At 34.7% G+C, this 23,162-nt stretch overlaps 5 protein-coding genes across 5 annotated transcripts; 4 read left to right on the forward strand and 1 right to left on the reverse strand.

Moving 5' to 3' along the window:
- The first annotated feature begins 1,359 nt into the window (after window positions 1-1,359).
- On the forward strand, window positions 1,360-1,857 carry LOC130472227 (G-type lectin S-receptor-like serine/threonine-protein kinase At1g34300). The gene has a single exon (XM_056842738.1). It carries the CDS (start codon window positions 1,360-1,362, stop codon window positions 1,855-1,857), a length of 498 nt encoding a protein of 165 aa, XP_056698716.1.
- Window positions 1,858-2,784: 927 nt separating this feature from the next.
- On the forward strand, window positions 2,785-7,559 carry LOC110788001 (protein trichome birefringence-like 12). Its single transcript, XM_021992632.2, has 4 exons — window positions 2,785-3,512; window positions 5,975-6,103; window positions 6,386-6,635; window positions 6,739-7,559. Exons 1-4 carry the CDS (start codon window positions 2,965-2,967, stop codon window positions 7,015-7,017), a joined length of 1,206 nt encoding a protein of 401 aa, XP_021848324.2. The 5' UTR covers window positions 2,785-2,964; the 3' UTR covers window positions 7,018-7,559.
- A 272-nt stretch (window positions 7,560-7,831) lies between these two features.
- Window positions 7,832-8,725, forward strand: LOC110788003 (uncharacterized). The gene has a single exon (XM_021992634.2). The coding sequence runs from the start codon at window positions 7,918-7,920 to the stop codon at window positions 8,476-8,478; it is 561 nt and encodes a 186-aa protein (XP_021848326.1). The 5' UTR covers window positions 7,832-7,917; the 3' UTR covers window positions 8,479-8,725.
- An 83-nt stretch (window positions 8,726-8,808) lies between these two features.
- LOC110788002 (protein RMD5 homolog) lies at window positions 8,809-13,798 on the reverse strand. Its single transcript, XM_021992633.2, has 2 exons — window positions 13,643-13,798; window positions 8,809-10,191 (listed from the first exon to the last, which is right to left on the reverse strand). Exon 2 carries the CDS (start codon window positions 10,164-10,166, stop codon window positions 9,006-9,008), a length of 1,161 nt encoding a protein of 386 aa, XP_021848325.1. The 5' UTR covers window positions 10,167-10,191; window positions 13,643-13,798; the 3' UTR covers window positions 8,809-9,005.
- A 5,409-nt stretch (window positions 13,799-19,207) lies between these two features.
- Window positions 19,208-22,775, forward strand: LOC110788005 (CASP-like protein XL3). Its single transcript, XM_021992637.2, has 3 exons — window positions 19,208-19,516; window positions 19,806-19,950; window positions 22,243-22,775. Exons 1-3 carry the CDS (start codon window positions 19,365-19,367, stop codon window positions 22,516-22,518), a joined length of 573 nt encoding a protein of 190 aa, XP_021848329.1. The 5' UTR covers window positions 19,208-19,364; the 3' UTR covers window positions 22,519-22,775.
- Window positions 22,776-23,162: the final 387 nt, after the last annotated feature.

Genomic DNA, 23,162 nt, shown 5'->3' on the forward strand with positions numbered 1-23,162 from the left:
GAATGGCAATGGGTAGGGTCTGGGTAGGGTCTAGCAATATCCGGATCCGGACCTTAATTTTTTGACCTATACCCATACCCTACCCTTATCCTATAGGGTGTAGAATTACAAGACCTTTACCCGGACTCTATGGGTCCAGTAGGGTATGGGTAGGGTCTAGGGTCCGGAGCGGGTCCGTATTGCCTATTTTTTCTTTAACTTTTTTCAATTTTTTTTATATCCAACCATATGTAATGCACAAAAAAAATACTTCGACAAACGATTAATTTGACATTTTAAAACAAATAAATCCTAGTGCCCCAAATCATCCTTGTATTTCCTTAAACATATTACAATTTAATGTACTAAGGTCACGAATTAAAAAAAACTCAGGTTCTCAAGTACACAATGTCAATGTTAGAGGTTTTTTTGACTAGTGAGTGGTAGTGTTGGATGGTTGTTAGAGGAGTAAATGTGATTTTGTGGATTGCCTTAAGATTTTGTGTTATTTTTATATTTCTTTAATGAAATTTGAGCGGATTTAGTTTAGGGTCTGGGTAGGGTATGGATCTTAAGGGTCTATGGGTAGGGTCTGGGTAGGGTAAGGGTCTGAAAAAGTTGGACCCTTACCCTACCCTATTCGATACATCATATACCCATACCCTACCCTTACCCTATAAGGTCTAGAAAATTAAGACCCATACCCTAATTTTAGGGTAGGGTCTGACAGGGTCAGGGTAGGGTCCTGTACCCGTTGCCATCTCTAGTTGTGAGTGTGAGATTACAAAGTCTTTTCTAGAATAAGAAATGAAAAATATCTTTTGGAAAAAATAGTAAAAAAATAAATTATATTTATTGTAAAATTAAAAGAGAGTACTTTGTAATATAGAACAGAAATATACATTAACAACTTAATGTGTGACCTTGGATGTAAGTTTAGCCATCTATTTTAAGAGTATCTCTCTTAAGAAAATAGTTTATCTTGGTAATAAGGTATGTTGCCTTTCCTCACCGCCGCTAAAATCACTATATCCATCGCCGGCGGCAAGTCTCCAGCATCAAATTTCATCCTCGCGGAGTAACTTTCGATTACTCTTCGGCGCCAGATCGCCCTCTGGCAATCCAACACTTCGAATTCCGGCATTTAATTTCCCATGCCACCCTTGACGATTTCGACCTGTAATTTCTGCCTCAAAAATCAGTCTAATTTTGTTGTTTGGTCCACTTTTGATCATCCCACTAATACGATTGTCCCATCGCAAAATTTCACTGTTGGGCTGATTTTATCATCTGGGTTGTATTCATTTTCTTTAACCATAACTGGGAATTTGACATTACAGTTGAATAAAGATATTGTTTATTTGAGCTCAGGGTTGAATGATGTTGTTAGCTAATTTGAGTAACCCTAGATTAGGGCTTCAATCAATTGGGATTTTGTCACTCTATGATAATAATCTATCTAGTTATGTGATTATGGCTTATGAGAGTGGTTATCCTGAATATGGGAATATCTTGAGATTTCTGAAATTGAATAGTGATGGTAATTTGAGGATTTACAGTTCTAGCAAAGGAAGTGGGACTTGCACTGTGAGATGGACTAATGTTAATAATCAATGTCAAGTATTTGGGTATTGTGGTCATATGGGTATTTGTAGTTACAATGATACCAGCCCGGTTTGCGGGTGCCCATCTGAAAATTTCGACCCGGTTGACCCGAATGACAGTAACAAAGGGTGTAAGTTGAAGAGGGAGATTAGGGATTGTCCTGGGAGTGTAGCAATGTTGCAGATGGATCATACTAAGTTCTTAACTTACCCACCTGAAAATCTGAATGATGTTTACTTTGTGGGTATTTTTCTTAGTGAGGTCAACAAATAGCATATAGATTATAGAGTGATAGTGCGTATTGTAGTGAAATGAAGGTTTATAATGGGTCGTTTGGTTCAATTTACTGGAATGGAATGATATGGAACCTCATACCATGAGGGTATGGATTCAAATTCTTATACCAGTTTAAAGTTGTTTGGTTTAATTTTGGAATGAATTCTATATCATATTTATAATGTTTGGTTTACTTTTGGAATGGAGTATGTAGTAATAGACATCCAAACATAACATATCTTTTGTATATTGTAAATCAAAAAATCAAAAAATCTCCTAAAATTTGTATATATAAGCAAAATTTGAAATTTGAAAAAAAATTAAAATAAAAGGGGAGAGTCAGACAAACCCTTAGAACATAAGAAAGAAAGAAGCGACCTTCATGTAACAGAGGAAGCAATAAGGAAGAAAATTCAAATTCAATTGTTGGGAATATGCATCTAGAAGGAAGAAAATGGAAAATACTCCACCAAATCACCAATAATAGCCAACAATCGATATCTTGGAAAAAATAATGAGCATCACCCACATGTTGTCGGTCAAGGTTGCCGGAGAAGGAGAGTCGCCTATCAGATTCAAAGTGGTGAGGCGACAACGTCAACCTTGTAGAGTTGTCGTTTCTCTCTCCTCTTTTCTTGTTGGGGTTTGTATCTTGGGTGGAATGGATTATGAATTTTAGGGGGGTGAGGTGGCTAGGTAGGTATGTGATTCCATGGGAATGGGGTGGAATTCGAACCCGTCAGGTATGAGGTGTCATATCAAAATGTCATAACCAAACAATAAAAAGGATGGAAATGATTCTAACTCTATTCTGATCCTTTTTAAAATGTCCAACCAAATACCCTGGTAAAGAAATGTTATTTTTTTTTTTTTTAAAGAAAAAGTCGAAACTATTAGGGAAAGGAAGAGAAAGGAAAAGTGTTGTAAATGTTACATTGATATTTCCCGTAAAAAAAAGAAAAGACATTGATTTTCGTTACTCCTACCGGTCTCACCGGCCACCGAGAAAAAAAACCAAATTTCTTCTCCAAATCCACCGTTTTTCCTTACACTCCGCCGTCGCAGCGGCTGATCTCCGCCACTTTTCACCATTAATGAACTCCAATGAAAATGAATCTGAACAACTCCACAACACTCTTCACATCCATAATCTTATCAACTCTCATCCTTCTTTACCTCTACTCTTCCCTCCTCTCTCTCCCCTCTCCCAAACCTGAACCCGAATCCAAACTCAAAACCCACTTTATCTCTCCTCCTAATTCCTGCAATCTCTTCAAAGGGAAATGGGTTTCCGACCCGAATCGAAAACCTATGTATGATGAAACATGCCCGTTTCACAGAAACGCCTGGAATTGCCTGAGGAACGGGAGAGAGAAAATGGATGTGATTAATTCTTGGAAATGGGTGCCTGAGAATTGCAGTTTGAGGCAGATTGATCCGTTAGGGTTTCTGGGTATGATGAGGAATAAGAATATTGGGTTTGTTGGGGATTCTTTGAATGAGAATTTCTTGGTTGCTTTTTTATGTGTTTTGAGAGTTGCTGATAATGGGGCTAAGAAGTGGAAGAAGAAGGGTGCTTGGAGAGGTGCTTATTTCCCTAAGTTTAATGTCACTGTTGCTTATCATCGCGCTGTTTTGCTTTCTAAATACCAGTAAGAACCCTTCTTCATTGAGATAAATTGTACATTTTGTTGTGATTGTGTGGATTGTTTTCTGCATGAGGTTACATTCTTTGCAATTTGATTTCTACGCACGTATATAATAATCTTGTGATGCAATGGTGATACCTTGCTCAAGTTTATGATGAGTTTATTTCCTGTTGGTGTAGGAAGGTAATTATGTTCTGTGAAGATCATAGGAGAACATGTATCATGAGCTATTGAGCTTCATGTATAACTCCTTTTTTATTTGAACAGTGGAACTGGCCGACATTGTATTTAAAGAGTTAGATCAATATTGATTCAGCTGTTCTGCATATGGTTTTGACTGTGACTGGTGTACATTGTGATTTAGCTATTTGGAAGATGATCTTATTATGATACATGGTTCTTTGTTTTTGTGACAACTTTGTGGTCATATATTCTGACGTTGAATATCTCACTGGATGTAGATTTATATTTGAATTCTACATTTCTACGAGTATCATGATTGGATTTAGTGAAACCTTGTAGGCATTACCGCGTGAAGTATAAGCCGTTAGTGTGGTACGCATGAACACGCAAGTATGGGTTAAGCTGGGTGATGCCGGGAAGATTTATAATTGCTGGAAGAAACTGTAGGATGTTGCATTAGAGATTCAATTTTAGCGTTGATATTGCTTAAGCAACTTTAGATGAAGGCTGCCTTGCAAAAAACAAGAATGGTTTGAAGAACTAATGGAACTGCATGGCTTTTAAGGGTGGAAGTGACCAGTAGATGGGATAATGTGATGACCAAAAGTTGCTGTTTTTAGTATCTTTTTCATTCTGAATCCTCAGTTTCTTACCCGGCTCATAATACTGGTTTAGTTGACCCCTTCAATGCGTGTGCTAAGGTCTAGGAGTCCATTGTACCGTCTAGGAACCGGTTTTTGGGATCATAGTTCGTTTAAAGTGACATTAAGGGCCACTTCATCGCCTTGAGAGACAGGAAATTTGCTCTAGATTGCTCCCCTCTCTTTCTCATTAGTTTTAGCTTTCAGCTAACTATAGATTGCATTGGGAAACAACTGGTGTACTTTATCAGTGATAAGCCACAGTTCACCAATTGTTTAAGTAGAAAGCTCCTCTACTAGACTTTGTTGAATTCATCCATAGGTTATTATCCTTATTGATATGAAATGGAGAGTAATGAAACAACTTTTTAGAAAGTTTTGGGTGTTATTGATTTTTGTTATGTCGTCCACTCGTCATTGTCTTTAGTATTTGGCATCTTGATAGGACCTTTAGTTATTGCTCTACACGGATTGCTGATTAGTTTTTAAAATTTTCTATTCTGTAGGATCTCGTGACACGGTAGAAGTTTACTCAATCTAGATGCTGGAAGTTCTTTCAATTTCTCATCCTATCTTGAGAGAAGTACTAGGTATGAGTCATATGACATCTTGTGATGTGCTCACTAGTATATACTTTTATGCTTATCCTCATGTTACCTGGCAAACTGTATCCAGGAGTCAACTTCCTCGGTACATAAAGGTATTTTTTAAACGGAACGAACCCTTTGCTTCGGCCGTTGGACAGGCCTGCAGAGTAATGTGATAGGAAAGACGTTAGATTTTGTTTGTTTTGCTCTCCTCCCCTGTTTAATTTTATAGAATCAAATTGTGGTGGTGTAATTAGGAATAGAACTTATGAGGTGCTTGGGATGGGGGGGGGGGGGGGGGGGTAGAGTGGAGCAATCGAAAAAAGTAGAAAAATTAGTTACCCGACATTATAGTCCCTAGGGAGGGGTTATGTGGGCCTCTGTGATTTCTTATAACTCTTGCAGTCTAGCATCAAATTGTTTTGGGATTATGCCATTTAATTGACCTGCTGCTGACCACTTATTACATCACATTGCTTTTGAACTATGCAGTTTAATTAACTTTCTGTAAACATTCATTAATGATAACATGTTAGTATGAATAGGGTTTCATTTGTACTAGTATTTCCTACTTGTTTTAGCAAGATTCTTGGCATGTACTTCGTGTCTTATCTTAATCGTCCCTCACCCCAATCAGCTGAACATGCGAAGATGAAGTTAGTAATATGCCAAAATGCTTGCTCAAGTTTGGATAATTCCTGTACCCTGACAATTTTTTTGCATTAAAAGGGAACAAGACTTTAATAGTTGTGTTGAAAGTTGAAATATATACATGAAGGAAATGAGTCTAGAACTTTACAATCTTAAGACACATTGACTTGGATTTCTGAGAGAAATCCTACCACGGTAAAATGCTAAAGATGCTGGACTTGTATTTTGACACTAAATGCTTTCTTTCTTTTGATGGTCTCTTGCCTTATCTTATCTAATGGAAATATTTTCGCTTTCCATAACAGATCAAATCACCTTATATTTGTTGAGTGACAATTTGATTTGTTTTGTCTATTTCTCCTTTTGTGAAATGGGTCCTGACTGTGTACACGGATGAAAATAGGTGGCAGCCAAAGCAATCTGACCAGGATGGATTAAAAGGCATATTTAGAGTAGACGTTGATATACCTGCTGATGATTGGGTCCAGATTACCAAATTTTATGACGTCCTCATCTTTAATACTGGACATTGGTAATCTTATGCATTCTTGTCCATCTACGTTATCAAGTTTCCTACCAAATTATTCAAGGCACACACTGCTTTTGTGCTGTCAAAATTGAAAGTAACTATTCTGAATACCCTCGTTTTAGGGAAATCAGGGATCAAAGTTAGATCCTTATTTTCCCATTGAGCATCCATCATAGAAAAAAAGTTGGTTAATTACATTATTATATTTGGTTTCTTTTAAGGTTCTTCATTATTGTTATGCCACTTCGTAACATGGTTTGTACTCCCAATTTTTGTGCTGATCAGGTGGGGCCCTCATAAATTCCCAAAAGAGACACCTCTTGTGTTTTATCAAAAAGGAAAGCCTATTCTTTCTGCCCTTGATTTTCAGGATGGGCTTAAAGTTGTCTTGAAAAGTATGATCTCATACATAGAGAAAGAAGCTCCTAGTACAACGCTCAAGTTTTGGCGGCTGCAGTCACCAAGGCATTTTTTTGGCGGAGAGTGGAATCAGAATGGCAGTTGCTTGTTTGATGAACCCCTTGAAGAACCTCAGGTATGGAACTTTTATACTAGGTGTTTACTTTTTCTATCGGTTCTTGTAGATTCATTGTACATGGTAATTTGCTTAGATCTGAAAAGAAGTAATATCCATGCAGCTTGACTTGTGGTTTGATCCCGTGAACAATGGAGTGAACAAAGAAGCAAGGGAGCTGAATAAAGTGATTGAAGAGGCATTAAAAGGAAGCAACATTAAAACGCTTGAGCTGAGTCATCTGAGCGAGTACCGAGCAGATGCTCATCCAGCCATATGGCTTGGAAAGAAAGATGCAGTTGCAGTCTGGGGCCAAGACTGCATGCATTGGTGCCTTCCTGGTCTTCCTGACACTTGGGTTGATATATTATCCGAACTCATTCAGTACAGTTTTGGGGATTAACAAATTTGAACAATGTTAGCAAGCAAAGCAATCGGGGGAATCCCTTTTTTCTTATGGTCATTGAAAAAGGGATTCCGGTTTTCTGTTCAAGACGACTTCCATTGAAATACATGTCAAGTTACCTCCAGTCTCAACCAAATTCACGGGTCACCAAACAGGTTTTGAGTTAAATATGGAGTATCTCTGATTTGTGGAGCCGCATCATTCATTTTCATCTGCTGAAGCATAATAATATGTTGAGCTGAAGGCCTAAAATATTCATTCCAGATTCCTCATATTCACACAACTGCTCGGTCTACCAGAAGATTCTGTAGATTAAGTTGCCGGAGAACACAAGTCCTAGGTCATTAGCATTCATTTATACAAATCTTAACTTATTACTATTACCCATACAATGTAGAGGCCTTTGTCGCGCGGACTCTTTCCAATTCTGTCCAAGGCTAGATTTTTTGCAGGCAACATCAATACTATACTGTAATGGTCTGATGACATTTCAGAAACATCTTCTCTTAATGTTATACATGTTCCTTTCTATTCGCGTATGGTCCGTGTTCATTTTATATTCACAAGAATAACAACTAAGGGCTATTAATTAAGAACAACAAAAATTAAGTTTTCTATCGGAAAAAAAAACCCTAACCGGAATAAGTTCAAACAAAGGCCGTCAAATTCAATAAAGTTCGCTTTTAAACAAGGCAAACCAAGTTAAATTGAATTTTGATTAATATTCCATATTTTTGTTTGAAATTGACCTATCTAATCCGTAATCAGTTACCCTAACTCACTCGTTTAGAAAAAAGTTGATGTCATTATCCAATTTTCCCTATAACAACTATTTATCATTTATCATCATCCAAACCCAAGAAAAACCTGGACATCTTCGAAAATCAGTGATACCCCATGTCTCTCTCCATAAGAACACCTGCTTTTCTTCCTCTCCCCAATCTCAGTCACCCTCTAAAACTCCCATCAAATCCTCTCTTTCTCACTTTCCACTCTCAAACCCACAATCTTTTGTGTTTCAGCAAAGGGGGCAACCCAAATAAACCCAACAAAATCAGTGATGCAGACCTAGCATCAGATTTTGCTTCAGAAGTCAACAAGCTAAACACTCAGTCAGAGGAGAGAGAAAATGCAATGATGAGGAGCAAACAGCTGCTTTTCTCTGACCTCTGCAATTACCTTCAGATGAACCCAGAAGATGTCAGGAACAAATGGAGGAGTTTGAGCCCGGATGAAAAATTGGGTTTGGTTAAAGGGTTTGTTTCTGATTGGGGTTTGAATTTTCATCCCTTGTCACCGAAATCTGTTCAGGATTTGGTTGAGGAATTTGTGGTCAAGGATACTAAGGAGAAAGAAAACCCAGAAATTCGTCAGAAAGATGAAGATGTTAAATCTAGTTCTGATGTGTTTCTTCCTACTTTGAAGAGATTAATCATGGGTTTTTCCCCAAATAATTAATACGTAGTACTTCGTACTACTAGTTAATTTTTGGAGGAGTCAACAGAGCCACATATTAACGGCGTAGACAGTATTTGATCCCAGATTTTCGAGTACCACCCCAAAGAATTTAATCGAGTTGAAGAAATTGTTTGATTTAAATTACTGGGAATCACAAATTTCGGTTCTTTAATTTTAAAGTTTTTTCTTACATGTGTAAGATTTTTATGTGGATTTATTGAATATGTTGATAAACAATGCTTCACTATTTTGGGGTTGTATTGCAATTTCTCTTTAATTTTCCTGCCTTGTTATATTTCAGACAGTCCAATACAAATACTCCATTAAATATGCAGGTTGGAGGACTTCCCCGAGATCTTCACTAGTTCCCTTGTATAGCCTTCGGATCACAAAATACAAGCATTGACATGAACGAAACAGCTAAAATATCAGATGGGTGTTGAAACTTTAAGTAATAACTAAATACGGAGTATATAACTCCAGAGATTTGTGCTAGGCAAGAAACAACAAAAGGAAGTATACAATCATCATGGGAAATGCAGTTGCCTGCATTGTGCAACTGAGGAATCAAGGGGGCAATATGGGCATTTAAAGGTCCTGCTGTTATTCTTGGACATTTTCAAGATGGAGTGCCGGCATAGAACATGGCCACAAGGTAACAACATTGGAGGATTCTCTAGAGTTCCTTGATCCCTAGTCACCGGGCATATGAACGTTGAATGGAACTGGAAACTCTTTCCAAGATCCACTGGGAATGGAAGTTCCTCCATCACTTGCCAATCCTGTGTTTTCACACCCATCAAATTCATGAGCTTCAACAGACTAGGCAATGTTTTAGATCCCGCTTCTACAGCCACCGCCAGTGGCAGACGACAAGACCGGCCTAACAGTAGAAAGAACTGTCGTGATAGTTCATCGCCCAACTTTTCCCAATTAGTTATAGCCAACAGTTTAAAATAAGGGCATTTCTCAAGCTTACCTATCCATACAAGACAGGCCATAAGTTTTTGAATCTCATCCATATGAGAACAAGCCAAAGGAGCAAGGTGGGCTCTGGCATACTTGAGGGCATCACTTTGGCTCCCTTGCTGCACTAACTCCATAAATCGCACCTGATGAAGTTTCAGCTCAAGACTTGAACCATTTTCTTTCAGCTTTTCATGGTTTACAGTCACCCAGTTTAAGGCAGGTTGTAAATTTCTAGTGTGAAGAGCCTCCAGAATCTGGTACATCTCTAACAGCTGAGATCGTAGCAAATTAGCTTCTGGTGCACCTGTCTCTTTAATTAAACAGTCCCCAACATCAAACATGCCTTGGGAAAGGAGATGATCTGTGATTATCTTATTCATTGTCTGACCATCAAACTCAATCTTTCTGTTTGCCTTCGATATGTCAGGGTTTAGTGCTTTCTCAAGGAGCTTCTGAGTTTTGCTGAGATTTGTGTTTAGCTCTTTCTGTGAGCTCTCCAACTCCTTTTCTGGGCCAAATTCATCAAGCTTAGATTTCAGATCCTTCAAAATGGATTTAGGATCCACTGTGAGGGTAAGGTCTTGATCTGATTGCACTCTTAACAAAGCCCGCTCAAGTTCATGGTTAATTTTATCAACCACTTGAAGGCAATTTGAAGATGATAACTTTCGCTTCTTCACTACATGTTCAAAAGATCCTCTGAAAGTATTCAGCTCCATAATATAAATGCATATATACTAGGACCTGAAACCAAAAGAAAAATTCTGGGAAGTTGTAACAATTGATCGCATATCACAAAGGTAACACAGTAAGTCACTAACTTGGCAAGCAACCAGAGTGTTATGAAGAAAGTATATAGGGATTAAATGTACAGATTTATCTTCATGAAAGGTCAATAATGCAAAACAGTTATGCTATTTAAGGGAACTACCTAGTGCACACACAGCCAACTCAACTTCTAACTGCAACAAAACATCCATGGGGGTAGTCTATATAAAACACAATTAAATGCTTGACTGCAGCGCCTTTTCCCTGGTTCCTAAGGAGGTTCTTAAACCACAAACAACTTTGGGATCCTGCAGCGCAACACTTAAGGCAACATGATGGGATGCTTCCAAGCTTTTGGGTTCACTATCAGCACAAAAAGCACAATGGTATTTTTAACCTAGAAAACAATTCAAATCATTTCAATCTTTAGGACGTCCCATTCTGTTGCCACCATTTAGAAATACAAACAAGGACATAGAAGATTAGTACTACATAATGGATCCATCTAATCAGATTTGTATTAAAGGGCCATGCCTTTGAGATGAAGATAAGTCTTTGGTATGACCTGAGTGGATTTAAATTAATCACCTCAGGAAATAAAGGATACATCATACATATACTCAATTCCATGCAATTGAAACAACTGAAATAGTGCAGAGTGACTCTTTCATAACTCTCCATTCCTAATGTTTTATTAAAAGCAAGAGATTCATAAAGTACTCAGTTAATTGATCAGTCCGAAATTGCTTCTAAAACTTACTTGACTTAATTTTCTGTTTTCTTATACGTATTTGTAGGATTCCAATACCATTCAACTTTATCAAAAACTAAGGTGTACAAGAAGTGACAGTATCCTAAATACCCACCACTTCTACACTTGCAACTTAGTTAATTGTGTTCCCACTTCTACACTTGCAACTTAGTTAATTGTGTTCCCATTTCTACACTTGCAACTTAGTTGTGTTCCCACTTCTATACTTATGACTTAGTTGTGTTAACACCGTTGAACTTATAAGTTGTAACCCATTTTATGCAAACATATATTTCTTAAAACACTGCCATCATTATATAAACCCCCAAACTGATTGAGTGTTGATATTTACATCTTTAAACTGAACCGCCGGGCAGTATTTTTAGTTGAAAAGGTATTCATGGGCTCATGGCAATAGAAATCTCCAACTTCAACGCCACTACAAAGGAAAACAAATCAAATCACCAATTCAACAGAAAGGGATCCACAACGAAATTGCTGGCTATAGTTGCAATACCTACAAAGTAAAAAGCAAACAACTACAGTATCAGGAAAGGGGATGTCCAACATTCTACCTGGCCTTATGAACCGTGCTTTTACGTCCAATGTCATTGAATTATAAATCCCCTTATAATAGTTGACTGTAGTTCAAATTTCCAGGTAGTTTGACATCCTTCCTCCAACGAGCAAGATAAAAAGAATCCAGAGGTTCTATTACTAAAGGATCGCTCCTCCTTCCTCTCTCTCCCTCTCAAACCCTAGCCTCCATTAGTGAATTTTTTGAAGGAATCGATGGAAAGCCCCAATCTTTATTATTTTGTTAGTTTATTCCTTTAACTTTGTTTGTCTTTAGGTTATAATAATGCTTCCTCCTTGTGCGAGGACCTTTTCTCCCTTGAAAAACAGGGCTTTTCTTTTCCTTCAAAATTTGTTTCTTAGGTTATTTCGTAGATCTATGTGTATTAGGGAAGAATATTACTGGTTGAAGATCAAGAACGTCAAAATGAAGGTCAGATTTCAATTGCTAACATCAGGCATTAAAGATATTGAGTTATCGAAAGTCGATTATGGTTGGAATACTACCATATCAAAGAAGCGGTTCCGAAGCGTGCATACTAGTAAATTGGATGAAGAATTTCATATTGATGTTTTAGATCATATGTTATTTAGGGCTAATTATTGTGGTAGATGCCGTATGGCGTTATTAATGATAATTTACCTATTCCCTTCAAAGAAAAAAGGAGGTTCTATTACTGCATGTAAGAAACTGTAATTTGGGCATAATCATACGGCTTTCCAGCCAAAAGAAAACTGAGGATTCAAAGACAAAGCTTTCGTGTTTCTACACTCTAATCAGGTACTGAAAACATGAAATAAGTATATGACCCTGACAAAAAAGTGTAATACATGAGTTGATCCTCAACCAAGCTCTTTGATCAATGTAAATTAATCATTTTATATAGAGATAAACCAGTATCTCTCGAGACAACGAAAGAGTGGTAAAGAGTACTATATTGTTAACCCATCCCCCCCTCTCTTGCCCATTCAACATGACCAATGTCTCTCTTCATCTCCCGTTTATCTCTCCTGTAACACCTTATTCTCTAAGACCACCATCTCTTTCATATTATTTACATCACTTCCAGGGTCATCCCTCTAATCAGCCACTCCATTTAAATACCCACAATCTCTGGATCACCGCCAATATATGAAACTCCTGACCTCCGATAATCCTTGATTCCACCACATAGCTTCTATCTACCACCATGATACACACTCATTGCAAGATGTTGAGAATTTGAGATCCTTATTATGAACTCCCTATGTTGTCTACCACAATTTAGAGTTTGAAGGCACACGCTAATTGCTAATTTCCTATGGGTGGTTGAGGAATCAGTCGTTTTATTAGCAATATTTTGGGGATACAAAATTAATGCCAAGCGATAAAACTAATAATTTAAAAAACCGGTAAAGCTGTAATTTTTTTAAAAAAATTGTAGACCAACTGGAGTATTTAGAACTTTATGCATACGGATTTGAGACATACATCTACTATCCTTGCAATAAACGAATGTAAAAGTCCGAGGCATGAGCATGAAATTGAAAATATCGATACCTGACAGAATTAACAATAAAAATGTACATGAAATATCCCTTTTGTTTTTTTTATTGAAATTTCTATGATGAAATTAGAGCTTATTACCCGGAAATGATCATCAGTAAAATAATAATAATAATAAAAACGTCAATGATCATAGATTGTCCACCAAAAATCATACAAAAAGAAAACTAGTTGTAACTAGAGGAATTAATTCATACTAGAAATTAGGGTTCAATATTACAACATAAAATAGTTTCTTCGTCGGAAATCACCCAAAATATCATAAAGGTCGCTTAAAATTTGCATTTTATCACCAAAAGAAGAAAGAAAAACGAAACGAATAACAGATACGATGCAATTCATCTACGTTATAAACAAGATAATTTCATAAAAAAAATAAAAATCGTCGAATTTCTACTCCGTAATTCCAAAACCGTAGCAATTAAAATATCGATCAAATTGGAGAAATTATAGCAGAGTATACTACTTCATAAGAAATAAAAAAAGTGCGAAAACTAATCGAAATGATAAAATCAAGAAAAATAATCGAAGGAAGAGAATTGAGAAAAAATTACCCTGAAAATCAATGATTTGTTGCCGCCAGTTTGATGATCGGTCTCCCTCCTTCACTCTCGGAGCAATTGAGCCTTCTGTGTGAATATTTGAGGTAGTTGTTGACATCTTGTTGTTAACGTCCTTTACGGCGTCGTTTGCTTTATTACTTTTTTTTTTATTTGTAGGTCAAATTATAAAAATGCGGCTTTGCACAACTTTTACGGCTAGTTTAGGAATGAGAACCAGTATAGTACCCATAAACTAAATATTAGTTTGAATGGAAACTAAGCTATAGTTATTACTGAGTAATATTTATCATTAATAGAGTTTATAGATATTTAGATATTATTCTAATTTAAATTGATGTTGAGTGTCTAATTTAAATTTAGATATTTAGATATTTAGATATGTATTGGCTGTTCAGTGTCTAATTTTTTTTTCTAAAAGAAAAATTAAAACCACTTAGGTTTCGTATATAAAATTATTTCCACCCTTGGTTATCACCTGTGTAAAAAATAAAGTCATTTTCATCCATCATTTACTTGGATAATCATATCTACCTAATACTCGACACACCATCTACCCGTGTACCAAGCACTGAACACCACCAACACAAACTACTTTATTAAGCTAGAGATAACTCTGAGGCGGGGCGGGTACAAAGGATTGGTCCCTCCATAACCGTACATGTATGTCTTGTCTCAATCCCCGCCACCCACAATAGGTATAATACCTTCACACAAAAAAAAAAACAAAAAAAAAAAACGATAGGTATGATACACATACTCATCTCAAACTCAATCCAAATACCACCATCAGCTCGCGAGTAAAAGATAAAACTCATCCCCTCTTTATCATCCACCCGGAAATCCACACTCCCCCTCAAGCTGACCCTTAGGTCCGATAATATTTATATATTTTTTCGGTATGAGAGTTTTGAATTTTTAAACATTTTTCTAGAGTGTTTGGCAACTAAGTTGAATTGTTTGGTTAGGGTGATTGAGTAAGTAAACTAAATTATAAGATGTATATAGGTTAGTATTAAAAAATATTGATACACTCATAATCAATCAGAAAAAGGATAAGTGAGTCGATCAAGTTCAATTCAAAATTCATCGTTGCCCCATTACCCAAGGCGGAGGATAACCCCATTAACGCCGTCATATATACATTTTCTATACCTATAAACCACAAAACTTAATTATCTCCACTCCCGCCCACTTGGGCCGATGATGATGGTCAACCATGTTGGGGCTGATGCTAGGGGTCAACACTTTCCTCCATCCCCACGTTAGATAACTGAGTTACATATATATCAAATAGTTCATTATCGCAAGGATAGTATATAACTTGTGCTATTCACGGTTTATAAAATTTTAATATCAATTTAATTATGCCGTAATTTTAAATCTATCTACTTACGGAGTAATAGTGAAAATGCTTACATTAATAGACTAATAAACTACAAATATGAATATGGAATCTGAAATTTTATATAACAATCATATTTTCTTCATTTTCTTCTTTTTTAATGTCCAACGACAAAGAAATACAATTAGAGGGTGACACTTATCAGCTTCACATCAATGCACGGTTCGTAAAATTTTTGTATCAATCTACATTGAGTAAAAGTTTTGTAATTAAAATCAATCTACTTTAATGAGTAACAAGGGATATTACTATATTAATAGATTAATAAAGTTACAAAAGTAAATGCGGACTTTGAAATTTTCCTTAACACTCTCATTTTCTTCTTTTTTGAATACTAGTTGTTGGATCGTGCGCTAGCGCGCACGATCCCCCAAGGTATACAAAATTATTTTTGTAAAAATGTTACTTAAAAGCTAGGAACTTACAATTTATGGTAAATGCTAGAAATGATATGTTAAAGTTAGATGTTGGATTCCCCTCAAAAAAAAAAAAAAAAAAAGTTAGATGTTGGATTTACATGTAACAGGAAATAGAAACCATATGCGTTTTAATTGATAGTTCGAAGGTATAATATATAGGAAATTATACCCAAATAAAACAATACATTTTGTATCACAATGGAAGGGTGAAACCGTAAATGCTCTATTGTTAAGAATAAGACAAAATAAAACAAAGAAGGAAATGAGGGACATGCACGTAAATGCACTATTGGGTGAATAGTAATCAAAGTATGAAGCTTTATAAGTGTTAGGATCTAACAACAAATTAAAACAAACAACTTTTTTTCCCTACGCAATTTTGAGTTAATTGAATTAGTTTTCATAAATAGAAGATTCAAATATTCTTTTAGATATCAATAATCATATTCTGTCCCATTTCATGTCCTAAAAAACAAAGAAACTAATAATATAAAATGAAACTTAAAAAACTCTTCAAAATGTTTAATTTTCATTTAAAAGATTAAGAAACTGTTAAATAAAAGGATAATTATAAATTATAAATTGGAGAAAGAAAATATACAAAGTTATTAAACAATTTTTTTTTTCCAATAAGCATGTCCCAACCTTGATAAATCCTACTTTGAATTTTAAAAAGTTAAGTATTAGTTATACATATTCGCATTCAATATAAGACACATATTTTAAATAAACATTGACAATACGTACATATAATTAGTCATTAGTAATTATAAGTTAAATATTTCAATACATACTAAGAGATGTTAAAAATATTTTAAAAAAAATATGTTTTAGAAAACCTTGTTAAAATATTTTTATTTTTATTTTTATTTTAAACAGATTATTGTCATATTGTAAATATTGTGATGTTGAAGTAGATTCTTTAGTCAATGATCTTGATGTATACACCATATATTTCAACATGTTATCTTAGTAGTATATTTAAATTAAGAATTTTTTTTCCATAAGTATTTGTGATAACATATACGTGTGTAAGAAAGAGAGAGAATGAAACCAAAGAAAAAATGGTGTTTATGAACACCAAACGGAAAACCAATATCTTAATTAAATGGAGAGTTTGACATGTGACATATGGGGACTAAAAATATTGATTATCTTTTAAAAAAAAAATTGCAAAATGATTTCAATAACCTAAATTTGTTGTATTAAATAAATGTAGGTGGGTGTGGATGATGTAGGAGAGAGATGATATTTTTGGTATTTGATAAATGTTGTTAGTGTTGGGTTTGGTGTTAGGGAGAGAGAAAAGGTAAAATATTATATTTTATTACGTTGAAAACCAATATATTGGTGTTTGATAAACATGCTCTAACCTTGCATCAAAAAAATGCAAAATGTGATTTATGTGTAACCGTATACACAATGCTTATTGGCAATGACAGGTCTTGAACAGTTTTACGAGGGGGGCCAGTAGGAAAATTTTAAGAAATATACTATGTAATTATACAATTATACACAAATTTTAGGGACGGGGCCGTAACTAAAAATACGCTACAAAAGTTTTCGGCCGGGGGGCCAGGCCCACCCCACCACAAACTAAGATCCGCCCCTGCTTACTGGTGCATATAGTTCAGGTTTAGCGAACGTATCGTTCAGATTCAGATAACATATCGTTCATATCCAAAGAACATATAGTAAATAAAAATATAATTCAATGTCCAAATAACATATCATATAGTGTTCAACTTAATCTTTCTTCATGTTTATTAGATGTTTAATGAAGGTTTATCGTGGCCGGTGCACAATTAACACTATGCATCCGAGTGTATAATCTAAATTGCACCGTATGGAGTCCCTAATGAAGGCACTTAAGAACAAAAGGATTGAAAACTGCTTGGTTTCATGATTTGACCTTGTGTTTGTCTTGTTTTCGTCTCTAATTTTCCCATCTCTATCCCTTTTTTCGTTCTTCATTCCCTTTCTAGTATGTAGTCTCTGTAATCGCAACAACTCAACCACCTTACGAAATAGGTCACAATCACAGGCCGATTTAAATTCCCTCATTTTGTAATTTGTGTTAAGATGTCACGTAACTAATTAGGGGAAATTGACAACTTTGTACAATTAAAGACTTTAAATGACGAATTTGACAGGGGCACTTAAGGTAATAATACCCCATACAAGTATACAATTACGTTATTTTTGAAAAACACAACAAACGTAGTATGTGATTATTTCATAATAAGAAACAACCACACATTCACACTTCATATTTATACTACGTTACATATATAATAGATACTTCATTACTTCGTAAGTTCGTATACACCAACTCTTAATTAGTAAGATCTCTGCGTATATACTTTGAGAACATGAAAGAATGTAGGGTACGTGTCAAATATAAGTATAGCGCCTTAAGGTTTAATTAATTAAGTAATGTATGATTATTAATATGTCACAAAGATTTTTATATACGTGCCCATTTATAATAGGTGGGTAGTGATTTCAAATATTACGTTTACGTGTTAATTAAAGATGTTGGAATCGAAAATTAGTATATGGTTGGAACTTGGAAATAACTCAGAAGAACTGATCTTTGAAGTGCAAAATGAATTTATGCCACTGAAAATTTGGGTGATCTATAAACATCAACAATTAATTATAAGATTGTGACCTAGTGCTGCCAACTACTTCTACTTCTACTATTACGTGTTTTGTTGAGTCAAATAACTTCTTTTCCTCTTAAAGTTCGTTGCATATTCAAAATATAGACATCATTGGATAATCATGCATCATTTTCAAAATTTAATTGGATTGATATAGGTAACTTGTGATATATATATAATTGGTAGTAACGTAACGTGGTACCATATATACGTGATACGTCCATACATGCACACTCGTTGCACGCTAATACACGTAATATAAACTTAGCTTAAGTTGGCAAGATTAGAGTCGATACTAGATGAATCAACAATAATTATGCAGTAATATACTATTATGGAATAAGAAATGTTAGTTTAGTTTAGCTACTTTAACTTAAATGTATACTTAGTTAGTTTAGCTACTTTATCTTAAATGTATACTAAGGATATAGTATGTTAGTATTAAAAATGACTCTAGGTTGTGTATTCTAATAAAAACATGTTTTTCACTTATCTGAACTCAATTTAACTTATTTGATATTATGCTTGAACAAAATATACCACTTGGCACGTAATTCACTTACTACCAACTAGTAGACAATTGAACATGGCCTGACAATTAAATAAATGTTCATCGGTTTGATAGGATACGATCTGGTATTGAAAGATCTGCCTAATAATAATTAGAAAGAGGTCAATTGAGATTCAAGAATGCCTAACTAATTTAAAGGACAATAATAGGAGTGTATGTACAAGATGGGGTCATTAGAAGTTCAAAATTGTCTAAAACTAATTTGACCCGAATATAATCCGATAAAAGTAATAGTAATTAATAACCCGAATAAACTTGACGAGGCAATTAATTTGTATAGACAGACACGGACTTATATTAGCCCGTATAGTTAATAACATGTCGATATGACCCTACTCGATTAGATCCGACTCGACCTTAAATGAAGCTATAGACCCGATTTACCAGCTCGAAAGGATCATGAAAATCGTGAAAAGACAATAATAGTGGTACATGCTAAAATAAATGCGTATGAATACATTATATCCGTGGACCGTTTGCAGCCTCACCTGCTTTGCTTCACTTAACTCTTGCTCTATCACTTGCCCACTTGTCTTTTAAGGACTCGTGTGTTTTAAATATTGAACCCAAATCCCAACTAATTAACTTCAAAAAACAAACAAAAAAGGTGTCCATTTCTTAAAAATAGGTTGAGGTTTATGCAAGGAAAACAAAGATGGAGATGATTAAAATTGAAGCAATTTTGAGATTATGTGCCTTGTTGACACTCTTGTTGGCTGCTATTGTTATGATGACGGATAACCAAACCAAAACATTCTTTGGTTATTACAAAATGAGGGCCGATTATAAATTGGCTAAGATTTTGAAGTAAGTTTTCTTCCTTTTACTTTAGTATTCTTTGATCTTAGTTGCGAAATTCTCTCTGTTTCATAAGTACGTGTACATCAGCATGATTTTGAGATTGAACTTTGAAGAATTCTAATATGATTTTTAAAACTCAAAAGCATTAGCGTAGTTAGAGTAAAAATCTCGAAATTATGCATTTATAGTACATATTGTGCACACTTTATTTTGAAATGGAGAGAGTACGTTTATGTAGGATAGATCGGCGAGCACAGTAGTTCTAAACAAGTTTAATTTGATTTTGGTTGATTAGAGTATCGGTGTACGTGTATTTGATTGGAGCCGGGTACACCTTACTTCAACTAGTTCGATGTATGGCCTTCATGACTAAGTATGAGGGAGATAAATTAAGCTGCTCAAGCCATATTCTTAAATGGTTTTATTTCTCTCTTGATCAGGTATGTACGTACCTACTACGTTGCAACTATATATCCCTATGCTTCTTATTTCGTATCTTCATATGTTGTTCGATTTACAACTACTACATAGTAACTTTATTTGCTTCCCTTTTGTTCCTAGGTAGGTACACCGTAATTGTTTTTGTGTATTTACAAGGAACAGATGTAAAAGTTATACATGATTAAATATTTAAATTAGTATCTTGAATCTTGACTATCATAATTTAGTCACTTATTTCAGCAAATTTTAAGAATTTTTTCAACTTAAATTAGCCACCAATATATTGCATCTAATTAACTTGTCGATTTTCGCTTGCATATAAAGCCATAATTTGATCAGTCGGTTTAATTATTGCTTTCTGATAATGACAAAAACACTGATTCCCGAGTCCGGATCCTCTAGAGTTTTAATAAAACTTTACAAGGTAGAGTTGTATCTAAACCATACATTTTATAATCAACGGATCATATTGATGAGAAGAAACAGGGGCAATTTTGGAAAGATAATATATAAACCATTGATTTTTAATTCAATGTTTGAGATGCTCAAACTCTACCTTGTAGAGTTATTTTAAAACTCTAGAGGATCCAAAACCCTAATTCCCATTTCTAATTAATTTAAATAAATAATGGTCAAACAATTAATTTTTTGTAGGTAGAGTTATTTAAAAGATACTTCTCTGATTTTATGGAAAGACCGATTTAGGTCCTATTTTGTTCACCCTGTTTCCAATTATTTTAGAAAAAATAAGTTCGGACAAAACGAATTTTGGAAAAACAAGGGTTATCCAAGTACAAATTTTAACTAGAACAAATTTTGAAGTTCAATTGAGTTTACGGAGTAGATAAATTTAGGAAAAACAAGTGAAAATCAAGTTAATAAAACACATCCTTAATTATTAAAATCAAGCCGTTTTTCATTTTAATCATTTTATGAACATCTCCGCATTTAGAGTATTTCCTTTCTTGGTAGATTATAGTGCAATTTAGATTATACACTCAGCCACTCGGGTGCACCCTAATGAACATTCATTTAACACCTAATGAACACAGAGAATGATTTCAATGTACATGTACAAGTGGAATACTTGAACTATATGTTAATTTACTACATGTTCTTTGGGTATAAACAATATGTTTTAGCTTTATATTTGAACTAAATGCTCATTTAAAAACATGGTGCACAATAAGCATTATGCACCTAAATACCTAATGAACATAGAGAATAATTTCAATGTACATGTACCCTAAATACATGAGCATTATCACTCATTCAAAAGGATGGCGTCATGTAGTCCGACTGGGTTTTCTTTTATTTTATTTTTTAAAAAAAAATAGAGAATAATTTCAATGTACATGTACAAGTACAAGTGAAATATTTAAACTATACTCCCTCCGTCCCTTAATACTTGCACCGTTTTAACTAGACACGCTTTCCGATGCACAACTTTGACCACCAATATCTTTAACTACATATTATAAAAATTTATAAAAATATTAATACTTTGAAAATATATATAAAGATGAAGCCAACAATATATTATATACTAACATTTGTTTTCATATGCTAGAAATAAAATAGGGTCAAAGTGAATTATGTGAATAGTGTAAAAAGTCAAAACAGTGCGAGTATTAAGGGACAGAAGGAGTATGTTTTTTGGATTTGAACAGTATGTTTATTTACTATGGGTTCTTTGGATATAAACAATATGTTCATTATATTTGAACTAAATGTTCATTTAAAAACATGGTGCACCATAAGCATTCTGCACCCAGGAAAATAAACCACATTTTAAGATAATGGACATTTCACGACATAATTAGAGCTGACTTCTTTTCCCGTGGGGTTGTGTGGTAGCTACCAACTATAGTGACTCGTGATTGAGGCAGCCCCCAGTCCCCACTATACCCCCCGAACACACCCATCTATCCACACGTCCCCAGTCCAATCATAAAAGATTTTACTGTGGATGCCAATTAGTTTAGTTGGTAAAATCTTGAGGGGTTAGTACCTAAAACTGGGATTGAATCCCGTCAATATCTTTTGTCTCCTTGCCTTTTAGGACTCATAAAAGATTTTACTCACTCTTCGTTTAGGATGTTACATATGAAGCCATGTTTACTTTTAACAAACATTGTTTACCAGAATCACCACCTTATCTATCACCCTTCCATGCATTGCACGGTACATTAATTATATTATGTATCGATGAATTGAAACAATGTAGTAATGGACATTCGATGTATGCTGAATATATATATATTTGACCGTACGTATTGTTGTTTAATTAGGTGGCAGCATACGTTGTTTTCGCAATAGTATGTGCAACACTTGAAATATCATTCCTGGTATTAACCGGTTCAAAGGATCTTCAATGGATGAAACTATGCAGCAAATATGTGAGGTTCTGCGTTCAAATTGGTGGTTCCATAGCTTGTGGTGGCGTTGCATCCATCTTATTAGCCGTCATTTCGGCCATTTCCACCTTTAATTTGTTCAGATGGTATTCTCCAAACTTCTTGTGCTTAAAACCCAAGAAGATTGGTATCGCAGCCACTACCAGCTAGCTAGCTATATATATATGCATGACTCATCATGCCATTATTAGTTGTTTGCTAGGTAGTACTCCGTACTAGTATAATATACGAACAAGATTTTTAATGTACAATACTTTTATCATTTTATCTCCTAGTATAAATCACTTTAAATTAGTATTGTATTAAGGATTTTCAAACACAGACAATGTAATGTACGTGTACTCCTTTATTTACACAAATCAAGTGTACATAAAGTATAACTTGTGTTAGGTGTTGGTTCAGTAGAATCCCTTCTTCTTACTAATTTTTTTTTAAAAAAAGTGTACATAAAGTAAATATTGTATTGTACGTGCTACAAAGACTCCGTGTTATACACTGATCCGGTCAGGACGTGTAGCATAATTGAGTTGAAAATTAGCTTTTAAAGTTTTAAACATTACACCTTAAATTCCAATATCCGAAATGATGATTTAGGTTGATCTTATATGAGAAACTAATCTGATTTTTATTTCTTCATCAATAAAAAAAGTACCTTCATATGTATAATAATTTCTAATATTTTTTCCGTATATTATACCGAAAAATGTTAGTCTAGCTCCGACTGCCAAGAAGAAGTCACGTAAGAAATTCACTTACTAATGTCACGAAAAAATGATTCTGCGACTGATGTATAC

The sequence above is a fragment of the Spinacia oleracea genome, chromosome 4, assembly GCF_020520425.1.
Source record: "Spinacia oleracea cultivar Varoflay chromosome 4, BTI_SOV_V1, whole genome shotgun sequence".
NCBI lineage: Eukaryota > Viridiplantae > Streptophyta > Magnoliopsida > Caryophyllales > Amaranthaceae > Spinacia > Spinacia oleracea.